We start from the raw sequence: 25,000 nt of genomic DNA, 5'->3' as shown, positions 1-25,000 counted from the left end.
ATAATCTACTAAATTGATGAAAAGAGCCGTCAACATCAATACTGGAAATGTGGTAAATAGGAATATCTCTGGAAGCAATAATTGCAACCAAATATTTTTGTAATTTGATGCTGTGTTTCACATCATTGTGGGGGAAGTTTAACCTACTCTTCTTCTTTAAAAATGCTCCAACTTACCATGAGCATGAAAACACCACAGTTATTCCCCGAGGTCTGGCGTGGGATCTCCTGGTAATACACATTAGCACCATGAAAATGTATACAACCTTTGGGTTCACTACAAGACATTTATATTTTATAGAGTAAACCTATTACCTGCATGTCTTTTCCAGTGAGCTCACTCCAGCTTCCTGGGACGATGTGCTGCGCAATGCTCCTGCAGTAAAAAAAGCCAAATGTGAATCAAATAAAATGCAATAAGCCACTTGGCATATTAAAACATGAAGACAAATTGTAAATAAACAAGTGAAAATTCTATTAGAACACTGCCAAAGCATGAACAAAATCACGTTTCACCAGTACTGGTCCATGACTCTGTGGTTGGGGACCCCTGTTGCACACCACTGGAACATGGCTAGAATGGGAACATAGCCGAAAGAAGAACATGTCTAAAACATGAGCATAGCGGGGAAGGGAAAGATGACTAGAACAGAACCATAGCCAAAACCAGAACATGGCTGGAACAAAAAGTGGCCAAAATGGAACTGTGGCCAGGATTGTTATAAAGGGACCTAGAGATGGATCTGTACACCTCATCACCAAAACCAGATGGCCAAAGGGCAAACTGAGAGTCCAGCAAGAGAATTTCTCTCTTTGCTGGCCTCAACACCTACAATGGTCAATGCAGAAAGAGGCATAAATAATGTCATTGCACAAGAATTATAAGATATCTCCAGTATTTTTCTTTTCAACACTTACACAGAGAAGGTAATGCTCTGGCCCGTTGTGCTTGCTCCACGCTGGGAAGAGGAGTGCATCCTTTAGATGTGCATCCCTCTGTAGTAAACATTTATGAATATTTTAGAAAGAAATTTCAGATTAGTGTAGTTATTATCATTCAAATTTCATTGTACTCACTGGAAGGCTTGACATTGGATCGACGTCTTTGTGCTTCCACGTTGGCACAATATACATGTTGGCAATGAAGACATCTTTGCCCTGGAACACTTTTGAATCCAAAAACATGAGGATATGTGAGCTTTTATATTAACCGTTGAATCAGATTTTTTAATGACCAAAAGCAGCCTCTGTTGTGCAGCTCTAAGAAATCCTACATGTCTCTGAGCAGCTTCCTGAACCAGCTGGAGGCAAGCATTTCCAATCTGTCATCACATTACAGATGTAACAAAGTTATACATATCCATGGAATAAGCAGTCAAGTGAAACAAACATAACAGTTACAGTACTGACCGTGGATTCCATGTCTCTGGACAACCCGAGAGACCAAAACTCTTCTCGGGTTAAACACGCCCCTCCCTCTTTAACGATCAGCTCCGTAGCTGGACGATCGCAGGCCAAAACATACTGGAGCTGTTCATGAGAAAATTTTACATTACTCGACTTGAAGATAACCTTGGCCGCTTCACAAAGCAATAAATGTATATATTTTTAATCATATACTGGCTCCAATGTCAAAATTTTAGTCAATTTGAAACCTGCTCACCAGTTGTTTCTGGTCGGGGTGCAGCTCCTTTTTCCAGGGTGATGTGGGGCCAGCATATGTATGGTCCGTGAAACAATGACACTGGACATGTGTCAATCATACAAATAGTTAGAAAGCTACATGTATGGACACATTAACACTTTTTTTCTGAAAAAGTACCTCAGTTTCCTCCTCCGATGATGAAGGAAGTCAGCATTTCAGCATCTCCTGGAAGCACAGGGGCTGAAGGGGAATCCTTTGGCCAGCCAGGGTGAGTCCCTAAATGAGAGAGGAGGCATATTATGATACAGGGCAGGGATATTAAGATCTCTGAACAAAAATGCCTGTAAACAGCATTCAGTTTGACATACTCGGGCGCATACGGGGTCATCATATGCTTGGGCTTTCCATCCAGGGTCTCCAGCCTAACCATATTGTTTGGAAGAACTTCCATAACTCTGTAACATCAAGGGAATGAGTTCTGGCTTGGTCATCACCAATATGACAATCATGAAACATTTTACCAGTAACGTTGCGGTTAGAATTCAATATTGCATTCAAGCATGTGAGTACATTCAGACTGAATTACAATCCTAGGGGACGGCGTGGCGAAGTTGGTAGAGTGACCGTGCCAGCAATCGGAGAGTTGCCGGTTACTGGGGTTCAATCCCCACCTTCTACCATCCTAGTCACGTCCGTTGTGTCCTTGGGCAAGACACTTCAACCTTGCTCCTGATGGCTGCTGGTTAGCGCCTTGCATGGCAGCTCCCGCCATCAGTGTGTGAATGTGTGTGTGAATGTGGAAATACTGTCAAAGCGCTTTGAGTACCTTGAAGGTAGAAAAGCGCTATACAAGTATAGAAAGAGAGAGAGTAGAGTACAATAGTCAAAGACCACCATTTAGTTACCTCTTTCTTGAATTCAGTGCCCTGGTCAGTGAGGATAACTTCAGGCAAACCATGAGTAAAGAAAATGTCCCTCAAGGCCTGTGGGGCATATATATATATATATATATATATATATATATATATATATATATATATATATATATATATATATATATATATATATATATATATATATATATATATATATATATATATATATATATATATATATATATATATATATATTTATATAACTATATATATATATATATATATATATATATATATATATATATATATATATATATATATATATATATATATATATATATAGTTATATATATATATATATATATATATAACTATATATATATATATATATATATATATATATATATATATATATTATGCGCTTTAGTGGCTTTAATGGGTCAAAGTGAGACAATATCTGTTCCCCTTAGACGACTTTTTCACAGGTCCAAAGAGGTCCACACCTAGAGCATGAATTCCAGTTCTCAGTTTAGCAAATATTTGAATGTAGACTGAGTTTTTGTATAGTTGTGCGTGAAAAGGTGAGGGATGTGTGAATAAAGCCACTCACCAACCATGTACCAAGGTGATACGACCTTGATGGGCTTCAGCTCAGGCACCTCGGTCTTTAACTTTTCAAAGCGCTAGCAGTCAGGACATGTGCGCACCTAAAAGCAGTAATAAAGGGAAACATATTGTAGATATTTGATTCCACAACACTTTGCGACCTACTACTAACTACTAACCTGAGTGTTTCAACTAAAAATAAAAATTAAAAGCAAATATCTTCCTTCTAGGAGCTTGCTTACCCAATCCAATGTGTCCTGTGTGATGGACCGCCAATAAAACCAGGGAGCAATCTTCGCTTGCATCCTCCGTGGTCCAAAATGGCCTGCATGGGCTTCGGTTAACACAGCCACTTTCTCCTCCTCTGTCCTAATGACCCTTCTGTTGCCATGGTACAGGACCTCTTCTACACACACACAATATTGTAGTGAAATGGTTTCAACAATAATGTTGATTTAAAGTACAGACATTTAACAGTATTATATATTAATTAATATTAGTGAAATGGTTTCAACAATAATGTTGATTTAAAGTAGTACAGACATTTAACAATATTATATATTAATTAATATTAGTGAAATGGTTTCAACAATAATGTTGATTTAAAGTAGTACAGACATTTAACAATATTATATATTAATTAATATTAGTGAAATAGTTTCAACAATAATGTTGATTTAAAGTACAGACATTTAACAGTATTATATATTAATTAATATTAGTGAAATGGTTTCAACAATAATGTTGATTTAAAGTAGTACAGACATTTAACAATATTATATATTAATTAATATTAGTGAAATGGTTTCAACAATAATGTTGATTTAAAGTAGTACAGACATTTAACAATATTATATATTAATTAATATTAGTGAAATAGTTTCAACAATAATGTTGATTTAAAGTACAGACATTTAACATTATTATATATTAATTAATATTAGTGAAATGGTTTCAACAATAATGTTGATTTAAAGTACAGACATTTAACAATATTATATATTAATTAATATTAGTGAAATGGTTTCAACAATAATGTTGATTTAAAGTAGTACAGACATTTAACAGTATTATATATTAATTAATATTAGTGAAATGGTTTCAACAATAATGTTGATTTAAAGTACAGACATTTAACATTATTATATATTAATTAATATTAGTGAAATGGTTTCAACAATAATGTTGATTTAAAGTACAGACATTTAACATTATTATATATTAATTAATATTAGTGAAATGGTTTCAACAATAATGTTGATTTAAAGTACAGACATTTAACAATATTATATATTAATTAATATTAGTGAAATGGTTTCAACAATAATGTTGATTTAAAGTAGTACAGACATTTAACAATATTATATATTAATTAATATTAGTGAAATGGTTTCAACAATAATGTTGATTTAAAGTAGTACAGACATTTAACAGTATTATATATTAATTAATATTAGTGAAATGGTTTCAACAATAATGTTGATTTAAAGTACAGACATTTAACATTATTATATATTAATTAATATTAGTGAAATGGTTTCAACAATGTTGATTTAAAGTACAGACATTTAACAATATTATATATTAATTAATATTAGTGAAATGGTTTCAACAATAATGTTGATTTAAAGTAGTACAGACATTTAACAGTATTATATATTAATTAATATTAGTGAAATGGTTTCAACAATAATGTTGATTTAAAGTAGTACAGACATTTAACATTATTATATATTAATTAATATTAGTGAAATGGTTTCAACAATAATGTTGATTTAAAGTAGTACAGACATTTAACAATATTATATATTAATTAATATTAGTGAAATGGTTTCAACAATAATGTTGATTTAAAGTACAGACATTTAACATTATTATATATTAATTAATATTAGTGAAATGGTTTCAACAATAATGTTGATTTAAAGTACAGACATTTAACAATATTATATATTAATTAATATTAGTGAAATGGTTTCAACAATAATGTTGATTTAAAGTAGTACAGACATTTAACAGTATTATATATTAATTAATATTAGTGAAATGGTTTCAACAATAATGTTGATTTAAAGTACAGACATTTAACAGTATTATATATTAATATTAGTGAAATGGTTTCAACAATAATGTTGATTTAAAGTAGTACATACATTTAACAGTATTATATATTAATATTTTTTGCACGTTAGCACGAAGACAGAAGTTCCCAGCAGCGGCCCTAACACTCCGCTTGAAATGTTTCGAAGCCTGCTGGTGTTTGACATAAGTCCCCTGGGAAAGATAAAGACGTATATCATTCAGTGACACCACCATTTTCAGGAGATTTGGATTATATCGATCGCTGTCAATGACGTAAGAGGAAATGACTATATTATAAAAAATTTTAAAAAAACAGCGACGGGCAGTAAGAGGAAATGACGTAGGCGGAAATGACCCCGGAAGTAAATGGGGGCTAGGAAGGTTTTTGTAATGGGAAGAAAATTGGCGTGACAGACCCCTGGATTAGAGTGTTAATAACTTGTAAAAATATATATTTTTTTGCTTTTTAAATATCTATAAATCAACTTCAGATCTGTTGCTGTAAAGTTTTTTTCCATCTTATAGCTTTTCCACCAAAGAAAACCCTGTTTTTTTTTAATGGCAAAAAAACTAAATGTCATTTTCCCCAAAAACTTACCAAAATTGAATATTTGATGTAATTAAAACCTTTATAAATAATTCATAACAATGCGTTCGATTAATTATATAATTTTTTGAACAATGAAAGTAAAAAAAATAAATCTGACTAAAAAGGTGTCGGGGATATAAAGGGCCCCACTCAAGTGTAAAAAATAAGTCATCTATCAATGTTATTAATTTAAACGCTTCTCAAATGTATTTCATAGAGTACCACTATTAAAATACAGTAGCGTAGTAGGCCAAAGTATTCAATAAAAACAAGGCAGGTCAGGTATATTGAATATTTATGCCCACTGTAACAGTTTGAACAGTAACACTGTTTGAATAACCGCTTAAGTGAATCTTTGACATACCACTATTCTGACAACCACTGCTCTAAATCCACTTCAGATCCATCAGACTATAAGTTGTTATTTTTGGCAGTGAGTTATCACGGTGGACCAGCGGTTAGCGCGTCTGCCTCACAATACGAAGGTCCTGGGTTCGGTCCTGCGCTTGGGATCTTTGTGTGGAGTTTGCATGTTCTCCCCGTGACTGCGTGGGTTCCCTCCGGTTACTCCGGCTTCCTCCCACCTCCAAAGACATGCACCTGGGGATAGATTGGTTGGCAACACTAAATGGTACCTAGTGTGTGAATGTTGTCTGTCTATCTGTGTTGGCCCTGTGATGAGGTGGCGACTTGTCCAGGGTGTACCCCGCCTTCCGCCCGAAAGCAGCTGAGATAGGCTCCAGCGACCCCGAAAGGGACAAGCGGTAGAAAATGGATGGATGAGTTTTAAAGTAAAAACTGCCTCCATGGCAGTTTTGGGTCAATAGTGTTAACTTTGCAACATTTTCCTGTTACATTACACCTGTTTCCAATTTTTTTTTTTTTTTTATATATTTATGAAACGGGTCGCAGGCTGCACTTTGGTGTACCGTATAGTAGTGGTTCCCGAACTGTGGTACACCAAATAATCACTTAAAATATTCAGTGTGTATTTATAAACTGTGTGTAATGTTCTAGTGGCCAAAACATAGTGAATATAATTGTTAAATAAAACCCCTGCCTTGTTTTAATGAGTACATAGACCACTGGTTCTTAACCTGGGTTCGGTGAGTCGGCCTCAGGGGTTCGGCGGAGCCTCCGCCGCGGAGGTCAAGACACACCAGACTCATCGTGTAAATAAAAACTTCTTGAGCATTCAGTGGAGCACATGTGAGTGACGTCAGACTCACTGTGGCCACACCTGCAGCACACCTTGTCCCAAACCTGACTAAATTACAAGTTAAATCTCTTATTATAATCAAATGACAGCAGTCATTTCCATGATATTATTTTGTAATATTTTAGCCCACTTACAATGACAATAACAAAATAATGTTTTTAATGAACTGTGTACTAGTATTGTATGTCTGGGTAGGGGTCCTGTTTTGGAAATAATTTGTACCCTTTCAGGTATGGCATTCAGTTCCCACTAAAACATTCACATGTTGCACAATGAGATGTAAACACGGGATCGTGTGTACATTCCTGTAACTTTCTGTTCGTAAAATATATCTTTATTTGTATTTCTTTAATATAATAATCATTTCATGATTAATATTTATAAATTAAGATTAAATTAAGAAAAAACATGTTATTTTTCACTAAAGAAGGGTTCAGTGAATGCGCATATGAAACTGGTGGAGTTCGGTACCTCCAACAAGGTTAAGAACCACTGACAGACCTACGACACCACTATATTTTAATGTTGGTCATTGGTGAAAACAGTTTGAGAACTGGTATAGTATGTTGAATTAGATGACTAATGCCCTCTGGTGGCCACTTTCAATATGACAGCGGCAAAGAGCAGCTAATGTTGCCAAAGTCAAGACAGTGGAGGTTAATGCTAACGAGCTGGGATGGCGTGGCCCCGCCCACCGGGAAACGAAACAGCGTTTGTTTCCTCATTTGCACGAGAATGTATGTTTGTACGTGAAAAAGCTCACCTTTGTTTTCTTTGCATACAAATTCAAGAAAACGTGAGAGCTAACTTTAGCATACACACACACACACACACACACACACAAAGTGCTGACTCGGCGTTAGGTCAGCAGTTAGAGTTGATGTGGTTTATTTGTGTAAAACTTTGCAGTATAAAAGACTGAAATGACCCATTCCAAAAATGGCTCTCTGTACAAAAACATACTGTACATTCTTTAGCACCTGAGGGGTCGGAGTCAAAAAGGCACAAACACACGTCCACGTCATAAATAGCCAGAAAACTGGACCCTCGCTCCGACGTCCCTATTGGTTCTTAAACTCTTCAATAAATACAAGCACGCGTAGGGGAGCAGGCAGGGTCCTACTCGGGTCAAGTTTCCAGGAATGAAACAGGCAGGAAAGAGGACTGGACGCTCGTCGCCGCGGCGAGGAGCCCATGTTAATGATGGGATGTTCACAGTGGAATGACGCGGCGAAGAAGTCGCGCGTCCTCTTAGAGATGAAAATATTCACCCAAAGTCTTTCGCAAAATAATGCTGGTTTCATAAAACCCAAAATTTCACTTTGTTTAAATAATGCAATAAAAATAAAATTAAAAAAAAAAGCTACCCATGTTTTGGTCAAAGGTCACATGAGCAGAAGTCCTGCTCAGTGATTGGCTGGCTTCTCTGTGCTGCTGGGAGGGGTCATCAAGGCCGTCAGGGCGACGGGAGACAGCGGGCAGTCGGCATCCGTGCGGCGCTCCTGAGCTTTTTTCTGGGAGGAGGTGAAAGGTCGACGTCAGACAGGAAGTAGATTTGATTTTATATATATATATATATACATATATATATATATTATATAATATAAGAATTTGGAACGTGGTGCTTACCAAGAGATCTAAGTAGATGACGTGCGTCTGGATGTTGTGTCGGTCCTCCGTTTTCACTTTGGGGAAGGTCTTGAGCTCAGCTTTGGGTTCCGAGCGCAGCGTGTCCATGAAGGGACTCATCCACCGCACGCACGGCGACACGCTCTCCCACGTCAGGCCTGCACGCACCAACGCAGCCACTCAGCAACCAGGACGTGCAAACACGGGACAAGGACGAAGGCGGCACCCACCTGACACTTTGTGAACCACGTCGAAGGTGGAGAAGTTGCAGAAGGCGGCGGCGGCCAGGACGCTGTAGCTGAAGTCCAGCGAGCTGATGTCCATCATGCAAAGGTCCAACAGCTGAAACGCCATTAGGTCAAAGGTCAGGAGTGGACAGTCTAAAATGTTTGATTCCTATTAGTGTCCAATCATGCAGCCACGAGACTTCCTGGGGTCCACCATTACATTTACTCATTCCTCCGATACAGGCACATGTTTGATATCAGGCCCAATATGGTGTCCGATACTAGGGATGTCCGATAATGGCTTATTTGCCTATTATCCGATATTGTCCAACTCTTAATTACCGATACCGATATATACAGTCATGGAATTAACACATTATTATGCCTAATTTGGACAACCAGGTATGGTGAAGATAATGTCCTTTAAAAAAAAAAAAAAATAATAATAATAAGATAAATAAATTAAACATTTTCTTGAATAAAAAAAAAAGTAAAACAATATAAAAACAGTTACATAGAAACTAGTAATTAATGAAAATGAGTAAAATGAACTGTTAAAGGTTAGTACTATTAGTGGACCAGCAGCACGCACAATCATGTGTGCTTACGGACTGTATCCCTTGCAGACTGTATTGATATATATTGATATATAATGTAGGAATCAGAATATTAATAACAGAAAGAAACAACCCTTTTGTGCGAATGAGTGTAAATGGGGGAGGGAGGTTTTTTGGGTTGGTGCACCAATTGTAAGTGTATCTTGTGTTTTTTAATGTTGATTTTTAAAAAAAACAAAAAATAAAAACAAACCAATACCGATAATAAAAACGATACCGATAATTTTCGATACTACATTTTAAAGCATTTATCGGCCGATATCGGCCATCTCTATCCGATACTAATTTCAAACATTTAAATGTCCTCCAATAAGCACACAAGGTTGGTCTTTTATTCTATTTTAGTCAAGCTGTTACAAAAGGTAAGGCTACTAGGAGCTCGCAGCTACACCACAGCTAAGCACACAAGCTAGACATACATGAGTGTCCTTAGAACAAAAAACAATTTCAGAAGACAAAAATATTGATCTGATCCCTTTAGTATTAGGAGGTGGAAATCATCGGGCACCTCACGATTCCATTACGATTCAGGAGCTACGATTAGATTAAAAATCGATAATTGATGCATCTTTAATTTATGTATATTGATGCAGTTTAACATTTATTTTGGTTCGACGAAAATAAGCGTTTATTAAGTGCAACTTTTAAAAACAGTGCATTTGTACTAAACCGCTAAAATAATTCCCATTACATTTGTTAAATGAATGGAAATAACTGGAACATAAGTGCCCTAATATAAAAAGGAGCTGGTCAGATCTCTCGCTGCAGTCAGCATTATGATTATGATTATGATAAATATCGATTATCGAAGTTTACTAATCAATTTTATAATCGTCCCTGTCCAAATTACGGAATAGTTGTGCTTACCGACATCTAAGCTATTTTATTTGGTACATGGTGTAATAAGTGTGATCAGTAGATGGCAGTCACACAAGAGATACATGTAGACTATAGATGACGCCAGTACACACCAAAACTTTAAAACGTTCCATTGAGAATAAGAACATACACACGGCGCTCAAATATGTCAAAATGTTTTAGTATGACTTTGGTAATCTATGAAGCCACACCGCTTGATGGATTGTCGGAGCATTTTGACTACCATGGTCAGACGTACTGTGCTTCAACATATACCTGTATATTATGGTGTGTGTATATGTAAAGACCGCAAAATGGCACCTATTAGACATAATCTAGCGTTTTGTTTTGCTATATTATGCAAAACCAACTTTTCTTACCTTATGGTACCTGCTGATGTGTATTTAGGATCTGCATAAGACTCGCTATGGAAGTGCTAAAAACTATCGGTGTAGTTAAATTAATTTACCCACAGAGCAGGCACGGAAATAAGAGCACTCACAAAACGGCGCATGCAGACGGTAGGAAAGCGACTTGAAGATGGTCTGTAAAACAATCTATACAACATCTTGACCAAAGAATCACCATTACATGTTATGTAGACAACAAGGAAGTCTTTTAAATGTAGAAAATAAATAAATCATAATATGACCCCTTTAGTGCGCCTTATAATCCAGTGCGCATTTTGTATGAAAATAGACCTGAATAGACCCGCTTATCGGCAGTGCGCTTTATAATCCTGTGCGCCCCGTGGTCCTAAAAACACTGTATTGAGACACATGACCGGTGTTCGGGTAATATTTTCACGAAAATAGCTACTGATCAATGGCCGATCGATCGGCACGTCCCTACATGACCAAATGGAATCCATTCAATTGATGTTGCAAAAACAATGTTTGGTTACCTGTGTGATCTGGATGTAGGTTTCCTGCGAGTACTGAGGTACCAGAAAGTTGTGTCCGTCTTTCTGGGCCTCCACCTGAGCGTAGAGCTTGAGCCAGGCGATGGGAGTCTCAGGACAGAGAGTCCAGTCCAACGCCTGCACCAGACAGTTTTTACTTTAAATGTACGCATACAACAATGAATCCACATCACAGTGTTTTCCACAGGCCTGCATGGGAAACCCTGTATTAAAAGTCAAGTACCTTGAGAATGAGAAGCTCCGTGCGCTGGATGTCCCAGGTGTCACACGCTCCGTCTGTTACGTAGGCGAACTCGCTGATTTTGGGCGGGTAGATCTCCTGCAAGAAAGACGGCTGTTTACAAAAAAAGTCCCCCAAACAGTTGCCAACTAATCATAACAGACAAGTTCTGAATATATTCAATCACAGCTACTTTAGCTTTGTGGGGAAAAAGGAGGTGGAGTTACAGACGAGGTCCAATCAGAACTGCTGTCTTTGTGAGGTTAAGCAGTTTGTTTTTTACCGCATAAATGGCATAGAAGGTTGCAATGTATCAATTACACGCTACAATATGCCTACACCTGGTAGAAAGAGAAGACTTATAGGACGCAATGGAGAACGAGACCCGGTGTCAACTATGTGGAGCGATTATCACCCATAAAAGCGCAACTTGAGCGCCATCTTGACAAGAGTAATGCTGGACAATTAATTGCATTTTAACCCCAATAATAATTTTGGCTTCTCACAATCAAAAAACTAATCAAATAAAACAATGGGCCGCAACGTACATGCAAATTCCTGTTAGTGTAAAAAAAGACCACGTCTACTAGAAGTTTTGGATCTCATCATGGTTGCTACTTTCTCCTAATCCATAATCACAAAACTCCACACAAAAAAAAAGAAGTTAGGCATATGAATTTCAAGTACGGTAAATTCCGAACTACTGTATAAGCCGCAACTTTTTTCCTGCACTTTGAACCCTGCAGCTTATTAGACGATGTGGCTAATTTATAGATTTTTCTTGATTGGCGGCGATAATCAAAATAATCTAATACAAAAACCAAGCAAAAAAACACAAGCTGTTTTGTGTGCTATGGCGCCATCTTTTGGACGAAATCGCTCACTGCAGTGTCCTTCCATTTACTGTTTTCAACAACCGGAAGTGCTGTTCAGTCTTCTAGTGGTCCATAGCTTTTCCATAGCTTTTTTTGTGGATTCTTCATTCATCAGTCCAAGCAATGTTTGTAAGTTTTAAATTATAACAAACAATTCATACTTACTAAACCATCCCATGTGTGATGTCTGTAGGAGTGTTTTCATGCATATTTGTACATGTTACCGTAATGTAATGACGCTTGCGTTGTTATTATTAGCTAATAGGCTAACACGTTGACAAGTGTTCGTGTTGGAATTATTACCTTACAATGGAATTAAGGGACAAGCTGTAGAAAATGGATGGAATTATTTTTGTATGGTTTCAATTCCAAAAAATTCTTCAGTAAATTCACAAACGTCTCCGTGGAGTTGGAGAGTTTAGCTGATTGGAGAGCTAGCTTCCGTAGCTAGTGGGTCCGTGACGATGACTTCAGTTTTGTTTGATCAATTGTTTTACAGGAAACGTTTGGAAACAATTGAAAAGATATGTAAATAAATATTTACAGAATCGTCTGTGTAAATAACTCATTCCTTAATGCATATGCCTGCGGTTTATAGTCTGGTGCGACTAATATACTGGAAAAAGCTTCCCCCCCCCCCCCTTCTAAAACATAGTGGGTGCAGCTTATCAATCAATGTTTATTTATATAGCCCTAAATCACAAGTGTCTCAAAGGGCTGTACAAGCCACAACGACATCCTCGGTACAGAGCCCACATACGGGCAAGGAAAACTCACCCCAGTGGGACGTCAATGTGAATGAATATGAGAAACCTTGGAGAGGACCGCATATGTGGGTAACCCCCCCCGGCTTATGTACCGGTGCGTTCTATAGTGAGGAAAATACGGCATATACAAAAAAATGACAGAAAAACGGAATCTGTTTTTTTCATTTTTTCTATTTGCTTTTGATCATTTTGTACAAAATAAAATATGTAGGATTTAAAATAATCAGGAAATAGTCAGAGACACTTAAGTGTGTTGAAGCAAAACCTCTAAAGCATGGGTGTCAAACTCTGGCCCACGGGCCAAATTTGGCCCACCGTGTAATTTCACTTGGCCCTTGAGGCGATATCAAATTAACACTAAAGCTGGCCTGCCGATCCTCCCGGGAGTCTTCCAAACGCCAGCCAGCCAGCGCTGGCCCAGTCATAACATGTGCGGCTTCTGCACGCACACACATTAGAATGCAACGCATACTTCATCAACAGCGATACAGGTTACACTGAGGGTAGCCGAATAAAAAACTTTAACACTGTTAGAAATATACGCCACACTGTGAATCCACACCAAACCAGAACCCTTTGCAGCACTAACTCTTCCGGGACGCTACAAGGTGTGTGTGTGTGTGGGGCGGGGTGTTTGGTGGTAGCAGGGGTGTATTTTGTAGCGTCCCGGAAGAGTTGGTGCTGCAAAGGATTCTGGGTATTTGTTCTGTTGTGTTACGGTGCGGATGTTCTCCCGAAATGTGTTTGTCATTCTTGTTTGGTGTGGATTCACAGTGTGGCGTATATTTCTAACAGTGTTAAAGTTTTTTATACTGGCACCCTCAGTGTAACTTGTACCGCTGTTGATGAAGTATGCGTTGCAATCGCTCGTGTGAGCGTACAGAAGCTGCACATATCTTGTGACTGGGTCTGAACGATGTTGGAATGGATGAAAAGCGGACGTGACGATAGCTCGTAGAGTACGTTAAAGGTTAATTTGTTCAACCTTGGCCCGCAGCTTTGTTCAGTTTTAAATTTTGGCCCACTCTGTATTTGAGTTTGACACCCCTGCTCTAAATTCTTAGTGGCCACATGCGTGGACAGCACCTTTTAGCTCTTATTTCCAAAATTGTGTACATTACCGAGTTAGGGTCTTATGGCCGCTTATGTGGACACTTACTTATACTGCCATCTGATGGTGTCAGAAGAGTATAACATACAATGGAATTTGGAAAAAAAAGTGTAAAAATAAGAATTAGTATGTCACTAAACATGAAGTACACGTTTGTGTACTTATGGACCAAAAGTACATTATATCAAAAGATTCTTCTTAGTTTTTATTCTAATTAGGGTCCAATAAGCCCAAATAGCAAAAAGGAAAAAAAAGCATGTAAACAAACAGCTTGGGCCTTAAGAGGTTAATTAAAACAGGCTTTAGCTAAAAGACTGAACACCACAGACACTCCCATCACTACAATGAAGTATAAATGATAAAAACATTGGATCTTAAGTGTGTGAAAATTTGACTCTTGTTAACGTCCCCGACGACCTGCCTAAAAAGTTTTGTAATCAGAACTGTGCAGCGTAGCCTACTTTTTATAAATCTTAATATCGCAGACAATCACCCTCATTTAATTGTGGCAGCTAAAATCGTGATTAAAATTCAATAGAAATGTGCACCCCTACAAAATATTTGTGGTCCTTTCTTTGGCATCTTGAGAGGAACGTGAATGCAGAAATTAATTCAAAAAGTTGAGGGGTAACTCACTTCTATTTTGGAGGCTATGAAGAGCGCTGTGATGCCGATGAGCTGCAGGAACTCCTTGTTGACGTCGTCCTGAGTCAGCATAAAGCGGTCAAAGTAGTCCTGGGCCAAATATGCCGTCTGACGGTGGAGGCAGTACACCTCGCTCACCTGCACCACAAAAAAGCCCAAACATTTAAAATAGTGTTTTGGTGGTCATTCGCCAATATTTGGACTGTTGGTTGTGTTCCTCACCTCCAGCAGCCAGTCGAGGAGGATGGCTCTCATGCTGGCCTGCAGTCTGGGGTGTGCCTTCAGGTAGCTCTTGTCGTGAACGTACTTCAGCTCCTTGTTGAGCATCTTGATCCACACGTCATCAGAGCTGGCCCAGCTGCAACACCGCCACAAAGTCTTGTTTGAGAAAACCAACGGGAGGGAGGAGGAGGAGGAGGGACGCCGGGTGGCGGCGTACCTGAGGCGAGGGAGGGGCGAGGTCTTGATGAAGAGGTTCTTGAATCTGTACTGCTTGAAGCTGGATGGGTCTGCGGGCTCCAGTTCTTTGTGGGGCGTCTCGATGAGGACGCACGGGCTGGTCCCGTCCTCGAACCAACACTTCTACAAAACATCAAGCTCCGGTTAACTTATTTTTACACTTGTATGACTTACTTTGACATGTTACTGTAAACATGATATGATGAGTGGTCACAGAAAAGGTACTTTTGACTGGCTTTCAAAAAACACCAATGTAGGACTGCAAGATTTTGGGAGAATATGCAAATCAAATTTTTTTCACTATGAAAGATTCATTTTCTACGACAATTACTACTACCCCCCCTCCACACACACACACACACACACACACACACACATCATGCTCAATATGGCAGCAAACTATCACAATACAATATATTACATGTAATCTTTTAAGATTTAACTTTCCTCGGATTATAAACAAACATGAAAAACAATGTAAATAAAATTCTAAAATCTCAGTAAACACTTAACCTTAAAATTAAGGTGCAAAAATAAGGAATATGTAGGAAAGAAAGTAACAAAATAGTGTAAAGTGTAAACAAAGAAACCTGAGAACTATTCTTTGCAGGTTTAGTGCCAGGAAGTTTCAACTGTAACATTTAATTAGGTCTGTTATTCTTTAAGTATGGAATATAATTTAGTATTTGTGATTAAAATAATAGTAATTTTCAATAATATTTTGAAGCATCACATTTGATATATATTATAATTTATATTATTTATACAGTCCGGCACTTTAGTTCCTACCCGTTTCCCTATACCCGAATAGCGAACAGATGAGGATTAAAAAAAGAAGTGAGCGCAGCTAAGGCCCTATGGTCCGTTTTTCCTCCCCCAAAAAACTGCCAGACTATCGAAGTGACTTTTCCTGTTTTAGCCACAATTTATTTGCTCTCTGCAGCACTGTAATTTAAATTTTCTGTTCTCACTCCATGCATATTCAACAGCAAGATGGCGCAAACAAACTTTATACTTGATAGAGTGAAAGTGCCTTTGTTAATGCAACCGGTCTTGCTTTGCAACTTCCGGTTTCTTCCGACCCAAAAAAATGTTTTAATCAAATGCATTTTTTATTGATATCGATCACGTGTCTATAGTGCGATAAATATCTTGTTTTTAGATATACCATATTCTTATTCGTGATTTGCCATATTCTTAATGATTTGTCATATTCTTATTCATGATTTGCCATATTCTAATTATTGATTTGCCATATTCTTACTATTGATTTGCCAAATTCTTATTCATGATTTTCCATATTCTTATTCATGATTTACCATATTCTTACTCATGATTTGCCATATTCCCTGCCCCACTACATACAAGTGGAATAAAAATCACACTTTTTTCATTATTACAGCAGTACTGATGTTTAAAACCCACTTTTTGTAGGATTTTATTCTCCATGAAAAAGTTAGCCATGATTTTGCACCAGTTTGTAATTTCACATAAACCAGTCCATTTTTATCAAAATTTCCATACAGATAAGTAAAAAGAAATTAATTATATTCTAAAAAGGAATCTAACTTTTTTTAATAGGTTTTAGAACAATGAGAAGCATTTAAGTCAAAAGTGGTAGTTTATGGAACAAACTTGACTGAGACAAAGCAAAGTAAATTTATGTATTTAAAAATAATAATGATGGCTATGATTTTGAGTAAAATTATATTTCATTTAATTTGTTGTGAAGTGAAAATATGGCCTTGTCGTCTCCTACATTGGTTGACGAATGCTGTAGTTGTGTGAACAGGGCGCAGATGTTATAGGTTTACTTTCTGCTCCTTTTCATTCATAATTTACGTTGCTTATACTTCTTTGATTTCAACGAATGAAATAAAATGGAAACTTACTAGCTGCTCTCGTCAGTGTGCTAATGACATGTAAACGACACAAACCTGAATTTCGTAGCTTTGTTTCTTGGCGGTGGGTTGCGTCTTCTTCCTGAAGGGCTGCCAGAGGAACAAACTAGTGAGTCAAGCTCAAAAGCCACATTGGCACAACTCTGTCTAACAAATAGGAACTGGAATTTTGCCGATCATTCACAATCCCTATGTAAGATAACAGATGTTTTTCGGCTTATTTACGCATTTGCCGTCGTAAAATACTGCAAGTTTGAGGCAGCTAACAATGTAGATAATGGGAGTAGACAATTCTCATAAAAACATTCAACAATACTCCATTTACATGTCATATATAATTATTAGCAATATTATAAGAGCGAACACCAAATTACTACTATTAGGGTGCTGTAACCACAGAGAGCTACTAGCTTATGCTGCTATAGACTTATTGAGCTGCTGCATCGCCTCTTTAGCTGGTAAAACCTCGATAGTAGAAGGTTGTGGCCATAAAACGGGAAGTTTGTAAACTTTGACGTTCAACATAGACTAAGAGGTGGCGAGAGACACGAAAAGACGCTCGTGTTCGGCAAAATTTTTAAACCGGCGTGAGGATTTTTATTAATTCATCTAAACGGGAAGAAAGAAACATCCCATCAGTCGGCATTCCAGTGAGAGCAAACATTGTACAGTAAGTGATTGTTTTATTATGTTTGTATATCTTGTTTAGCACTTAGCAATAATGCTACTAAAGCTAGACCTGTTTGGCGCAAAGCTTCTAGAACTTCTAGATCATCCTGTTTATAGTCAGGCTCAAAAATACAAGTTTCTGGATCATAGTTTGTCCCAAAGTAATCATTGTACCTCAGTCTGCATGATTAGTAGTTGAAGTAAATAGTGAAGGTTAGTCTGTAAAATTAATACGCCGCCGTATGCTTAAAATAAGCAAAATGTGTAGATATTACATGTAGGGCTGGACGATATGGCCTTTTAATAATATCTCAATATTTTTAGGCCATGTCATGATACACAATATATATCTGGATATTTTGCCTAAGCCTTGAATGAACACTTGATGAACACTTAATCACAGCAGTATAATGATTTTATGTGTCTACATTAAAACATTCTTGTTCATACTGCATTAATATATGCTCATTTTAAACTTTCATGCAGAGAGGGAAATCACAACTAAGTCAATTTGCCAAAACTGTATTTATTAAACAGTTATTAAGCAGTGGCACAAACATTCATGTCATTTCCAAAACAAAGTGCAAGATTGTCAGACATTTTAAAACAAGCTATTAGTGCACTTTTGTGCATGATGTCACTAAGAGGACATATCAAAACTCTAAATTAAAGTGCACTTTTTGTACAAAACGCCACTACAATAGTTTAAAACAAATAAAGTGCACTTTTGTGCATGATGTCACACAAGATGTTTCAATAACTGTCAATTAAAAATGAGCTGCATAATAGGAAATCAAATAGTGTATGTCCTTCACTGCGGACGTTATCTCCTTCTGTTGTTGACTATTTTTTTCATACGGTGTTGATGTGGAAATTGTGTTTATGTGCAGGTTGCTTTGGCACCGGCCGGAGATGTTGACATGCGGAGTTTCAAGCACTCATTCTCTAGCGGGTGACTTTTCAAATGATGTTACGAATTAGCAGTAATGCTACTTTTTGTAGCAACGCTTTTACTTGACATATTACGGTTGTCTGTTCAAAATCTTCCCGCTTAAAGCCAAACCACAGCCAGACGATGGACTCCATGCTGTTTTTCTCGGGAATTAATTCTTCCTCCATTTGTTACCAGATTCGCACCTTCTTTCTCGTAATACCACTCGCACCGCTCCACTAGCATCACAGCTAATGTTACCCATTCCGCTACCTCTCTGCTCCGTGAGGGCGTATGACAAGTACGTGACGTATGTAAGAAGGTGCGCTTGTTTTATGTCTCTTTGCAAAGGAGAGACACGAAACAGTGGGAAGAGCCTGTAGTCTTAATGCCCGCCGCTAAAAGCAACTGCGTGAGAAATGTATGCCGTATTTTTAGGACTATAAGTCGCTCCGGAGTATACGTCGCACCGGCTGAAAATGCACAATAAAGAAGGAAAAAAACATACACGTCGCACTGGAGTATAAGTCGCATTTTTGGGGGAAATTTATGACAAAATCCAACACCAAGAATACACATTTGAAAGGCAATTTAAAATAAATAAAGAATAGTGAACAACAGGCTGAATAAGTGTACGTTATATGAGGCATAAATAACCAACTGAGAACGTGCCTGGTATGTTAACGTAACATATTCTGGTAAGAGTCATTCAAATAACTATAACATATAGAACATGCTATACGTTTACCAAACAATCTGTCACTCCCGATCGCTAAATCCCATGAAATCTTCCTCCCCGGTGTCGCCTCTGGTATGCGCCGTTTCCTTTCTTTCTGCTGCTCGATCGCCGTTTTCTGCTGCATATTTCACTACGTCCGGCTTGTAATCTGCAGTATATGATTTCCTTTTTCTGTGCCATTTTAGTTCAGCCCTTCTCAGTTTTTATAAGTTACCGCCAATGTTGAAATAATCCATTTTAATAGCTACGGACGTAGCAGGAGTTAGCATCCCATGACCCACAATGCACTTCTGCAATGACAAATTATTGTTACAGTGTAATAATTATTGTTACCTGTGGTAATGCCACTATAATACAACATCTGTATTATAATCCTTGAACAAAGTAAGCGTGAAACTCATGTGAATAATCACTGAATGGAGAACTGGGGGTGGGATCAAATAAATTATCTTCTTCCCACTCCCTTTCAGGCAAAACTGGACAATCATGCATTACATACTATACATTACCTTTTTCACTATATTGATTTATATTATTACGTGTGGTCAATTTTGTACTTTTTTTTTTAAGTCATTGCCTGAAATAAAAATTAAAAATTAAATAAAAATAAAAAGAATGACGCACAATGCACTTCTGCCATGACCCGCCCCCGCCGAATTCTTATTGGCTGACGTGTGTGACGATTGCTGACGTGTGTGTGACGATTGCGGACATTTGCTTAGTCTCTTACGCAAATGAGATAAATAATATTATTTGATATTTTACGGTAATGTGTTAATTTCACACACAAATCGCTCCGGAGTATATGTCGCACCCCCGGCCAAACTATGAAAAAAAACTGCGATTTATAATCCGAAAAATACGGTACTCTAATATCATGATCTAGTCATTTTCAATATCGCACAGAGACAAACCTGCGATATACCGAGTATATTTGATACATCGCCCAGCTCTAATTACATGTTGTATGAATGTTACTACATTACATATATACTTACGCCATGACTATGAAGCCTTGGAGGTGTTTTTTTTTTTAAAAGCATTTTATAGGTGAAATAGAGGATTGTTACCTGACCAGCGCCCCCCGCGACCCTGAAGGGAATAAGCGGTAGAAAATGGATGGATAGCTGACTTTTGATAGCGTTGATTTACGATTTAGAAGACATTAAAAAAAGAAACGTGGTCTTGTATTACATAAGGATTTTGAATGACAGACAAAATAGTTCAGTTCCCCTTTAAGGTGGTCAGTGTCCAAAGGTACCAAGTTTGTATATTACCAACCTCAGACTTCCTTTTCCTGGGGGGAGCTCTGACGAGGGCGTCTGGTGTGTTTGAGTCTCTGACTTGCAGAGTGATGCGATCGCTGCAGACAAAAACACATTGATATTACTAATAAATATTAACTAACAAATGGTTAACCGGCCGCACAGATGGCTGACACATTTCAGTGATGTGATAATGGTTTTCGCCACACCCGCACTACCACCCTAATCCCCTCCCGACATAGAGGGAGGGGGAGGTGCGCGGGGGACACACATCCTCAGTCGACCCACACAAAAAAAACACCAGGTGCCTACCTTCGTCTGGACATGGTTCTGATTGGACTTGTGGTTCTGCTGCAAAAACAAGGAAAGGGACACGGTCACATTTTGAAGAAGCAATAAATTCAAGATGGATGGTGAGGTCGGAGCTCACGTCTTGGTGCTAAACATCACCTATGTGCTAAACCCCAATTACCGTAATTTCCGGACTATAAGCCGCACCAGCTAAATTTAGGGGAAAATACAGATTCCTCCATATATAAGCCGCACCCGACTATAAGCCGCAGGGTTTTGATGTGTAATTACCGTAGTATATAGGGGTTCCTGCTACCACGGAGGGGATTTTCGGGACAGAGATGACTGTTTGGGAACGCAAAGCGTCCCATTTATTAACAAGAAATCTTTCAATCATACTTTCACATCTTTGACATGGCGAACAGCATTCGTGCTGAGTACAAATAATACAACGGTGCAAATTAATACAAAGTGCTCGCCTGTACGTTATCAAAATAACCAGCCTACCGGTATATGAAAAGTCAGTCTTTAATCATTGTGTCATCGTCTTCCTCCTGCGTACTAAAACCACCGAAATCCTCTTCGTCGGTGTCGGAGAAGAACAGGCCGTAAATAAGCCGCACCGTTGTATAAGCCGCAGGGACCAGAACAAGGGGAAAAAGTAGCAGCTTATAGTCTGGAAATTACGGTAATGTTATATTTGACTCATTAGCGCAGTGGTTCTTAACCTGGGTTCGATTGAACCCTAGGGGTTCGGTGAGTCGGGCTCAGGGGTTCGGCGGAGGTCAAGACACACCCGACTCATTGTGTAAATACAAACTTCTCCTTATCGGCGTATTACGGATACGGCAACAGTAGAAGTCACACTGATTTGCAGGTGTCATTTGTTGTGAGTTTATGCAATGTGTTGGTTTTGTTGTTTGAACAAGGTGATGTTCATGCACGGTTCATTTTATGCACCAGTAAAAAAAACATGGTAACACTTTAGTATGGGGAACATATTCACCATTAATTAGTTGCTTATTAACATGCAAATTAGTAACATATTGGCTCTGAACTAGTCATTATTAAGTACTTATTAATGCCTTATTCGGCATGGCCTTATTATAAGCCTAACCCTCTAACCCTGGCCCTAACCCTAACCCAATAACTCTAAATTAAGTCTTTGTTACTTAGAATATGTTCCCCTAGTGTCCAAAAAACTCTAAATTAAGTCATTGTTACTTAGAATATGTTCCCCTAGTGTCCAAATAACTCTAAATTAAGTCTGTGTTACTTAGAATATGTTCCCCTCGTGTCCAAAAAACTCTAAATTAAGTCTTTGTTACTTAGAATATGTTCCCCTAGTGTCAAAACAACTGTAAATTAGGTCTTTGTTACTTAGAATATGTTCCCCTAGTGTCCAAAAAACTCTAAATTAAATCTTTCTTACTTAGAATATGTTCCCCTAGTGTCCAAAAAACTCTAAATTAAGTCTTTGTTACTTAGAATATGTTTCCCTAGTGTCCAAAAAACTCTAAATTAAGTATTTGTTACTTAGAATATGTTCCCCTAGTGTCCAAATTAGGGCTGCAACAACTAATCGATTAAAATCGATTATAAAAATAGTTGCCGATTAATTCAGTCATCGATTTGTTGGATTTCTGCTATGTACATGCGCAAAAGCTAAAACATTTTTTTTAAATATAAACCTTTATTTATAAACTGCAACATGTATAAACAGCTGAGAAACAATAATCAAAATAAGTATGGTGCCAGTATGTTTTTTTCAATAAAATACTGGAAAGGACAGAAATGTTGCTTGTCTCTTTTATCAGATTATTAATCGATTATTCGAAGTAATAATCGACAGATTAATCGATTATCAAATTAATCGTTACTTGCAGCCCTAGTCCAAATAACTCTAAATTAAGTCTGTGTTACTTAGAATATGTTCCCCTAGTGTCCAAAAAACTCTAAATAAAGTATTTGTTGCTTACAATATGTTCCCCATACTAAAGTGTTACCAAAAACATATAACTTTGTCTTGAATTTGAAATATATATATATACTTTTTTCCACTTAAGTAGGGTTCGGTGAATGCGCATATGAAACCTCCAACAAGGTTAAGAACCACTGCATTACAGTGACAATTACAAGGCAATAATAGTATTAATCAATAGTGAAAAATACAAAGGAATAATAGTTTGGGTTTTTTAAACATCACAACCAAGTTTGGTCCAGTGGAGATATGCTTCTTAATGATAAACATACTGCATAAAGTTGATTTAAAAAGAACACAATAACATAGCTTTTAAAAGTAGGGAAGTGTGAAGTTTGATGTGAATTGAGAGTACAGTAAGAGGTTTTGGATAAGAAACTAACAAAGTAAGAGCAGGAGGGGGGTTGCTCTTCCCTCGCTTTCAAACAAAAAAAACTTACAAAATATCTTATTTAAAACCACTCCACTTGCCATGAAAGATATATCAAACGTTTCCACACAGAACTAATGCAGTTCGAGCGAGACAAATGGATCGAAAATGTGAACTTTAACCAAGAATCGGAACGCAAAGACGCGCCAATTTCAGCAGCAGCTAAGCGGGAGGATCGCAGCTCGTCCTCTTTGGCGGGCATTAACTATCTTAAAAACACTCCACATTGACTCACATTGAGCCTTAAGGACTAAAACAAAGCCCCGAGACACTAATTACGGACACTTTTGTCTGGTTTGGAAGCAGTTTGTCGCGTTTAAGGGCGAGTGGAGGAGAGGGTAGCGTTTGGAGGGAAGCTGCTACTAGCCGAGCTGCTAACTGGGTCAACAATGCTAGCTTTGGACTAACAATTATACAAAACCCGTCGAGTCTAACTTATTAGCTTTTGGTTTGAACGGGGAAGAACCGAGAGAGAGTTAAATTATATATTTGCAGAGCTCTGTGGAGGTCAGAAAACAGCCATTTTTGTGTTGGGAACGCGTTATTCCCGTTGGAAGTGTAATAAGTCGTTATTCAAAGTGTAAGAAGTCGTTAACCAAAGCAAAGCTATTTCACGCAGTATTTATCGCAGAAGTGTAAAAAAAGGACGCCATAAACTACTAATTTTCTAAATTAAAGGGCTTAAAGCTGCAATTCACCACTTGTCCACATTTAGTAAAAGTACATTAGTATAAAAAAAAAAACAAGTTAGTGAAAAACAATATTTTAATGGTACAAAGGAGCGTTTAAGTGCGGTGTTCTTACCTGCCGAGTGAAGAATGAATGTGGGCATCAGCTGTGGCGCCGGCGCCAATCTTTATATATCCGCCTCTGCTTGCCGCGCGCCTCTGCGCATGCGCATTTCTCCCCCGCTTCCACAACCTCGCGCTAAATGTTTGAAAACGAGCGGAAATCTCCTCGAACGAGCAAAGCCGACGACTCCCTAAGAGCCGCGCGTGTCGTGGAAATCCACTTCACTCGACAAAAACACCCACTCGCTAACACAGCGACGTTTATGTTCGGTTTCACCGGAGACGGCGTTCGTTTCGATGGGTAAGGGGATTTTTTTCGATGTCCGCACGGCGTTCCGTGTGTTCCGGTTGAATTTAAACGACGCGCACGTCACCCGCACGTCGTACCGCGCACCGGACACTCGGTGAAATGATCGAATGGTGAAGTTTTTAATCGTTTTTCGCCAGCTGCCGGTGGAGTTTCCGCGTTTTGAGGCCGCCCAGGGGAGGAGTCTCCGGCACGCTCGGCCAATGAGAGGGCGAGGAGGGCCGGTCACGTGATTCCTGGTTAAAATGTAAACAGACGAGCACGTGGAGCTGCTGTCAAACACGTCAACAAAGCGCTCGCATGAGAGAATAATGACATATCGACTTAATATCAAATATTAGACTTCATTT

General features: G+C 38.1%; 3 protein-coding genes across 3 annotated transcripts in view; 1 reads left to right on the top strand and 2 right to left on the bottom strand.

Annotated features, from left to right (window-relative positions):
* The window catches only part of ndufaf6 (NADH:ubiquinone oxidoreductase complex assembly factor 6), a 133,426-nt gene that overhangs the window by 19,194 nt on the left and 89,232 nt on the right, over positions 1-25,000 (top strand). The window lies entirely within an intron of this gene.
* On the bottom strand, positions 749-8,211 carry LOC133659634 (uncharacterized). Its single transcript, XM_062062217.1, has 7 exons — positions 8,139-8,211; positions 3,368-3,531; positions 1,663-1,743; positions 1,410-1,529; positions 1,274-1,321; positions 1,077-1,157; positions 749-995 (listed from the first exon to the last, which is right to left on the bottom strand). The coding sequence occupies exons 1-7, from the start codon at positions 8,209-8,211 to the stop codon at positions 879-881; spliced, it is 684 nt and encodes a 227-aa protein (XP_061918201.1). The 3' UTR covers positions 749-878.
* ccne2 (cyclin E2) lies at positions 7,902-24,757 on the bottom strand. The gene is made up of 12 exons (XM_062064146.1): positions 24,357-24,757; positions 21,163-21,201; positions 20,867-20,948; positions 17,283-17,336; positions 15,326-15,468; positions 15,109-15,244; positions 14,878-15,024; positions 11,492-11,587; positions 11,251-11,385; positions 8,875-8,986; positions 8,645-8,802; positions 7,902-8,529 (listed from the first exon to the last, which is right to left on the bottom strand). The coding sequence occupies exons 2-12, from the start codon at positions 21,174-21,176 to the stop codon at positions 8,422-8,424; spliced, it is 1,185 nt and encodes a 394-aa protein (XP_061920130.1). The 5' UTR covers positions 21,177-21,201; positions 24,357-24,757; the 3' UTR covers positions 7,902-8,421.

Source organism: Entelurus aequoreus, linkage group LG11, assembly GCF_033978785.1.
Source record: "Entelurus aequoreus isolate RoL-2023_Sb linkage group LG11, RoL_Eaeq_v1.1, whole genome shotgun sequence".
NCBI lineage: Eukaryota > Metazoa > Chordata > Actinopteri > Syngnathiformes > Syngnathidae > Entelurus > Entelurus aequoreus.
This window is presented reverse-complemented; position numbering and strand designations above follow the sequence as displayed.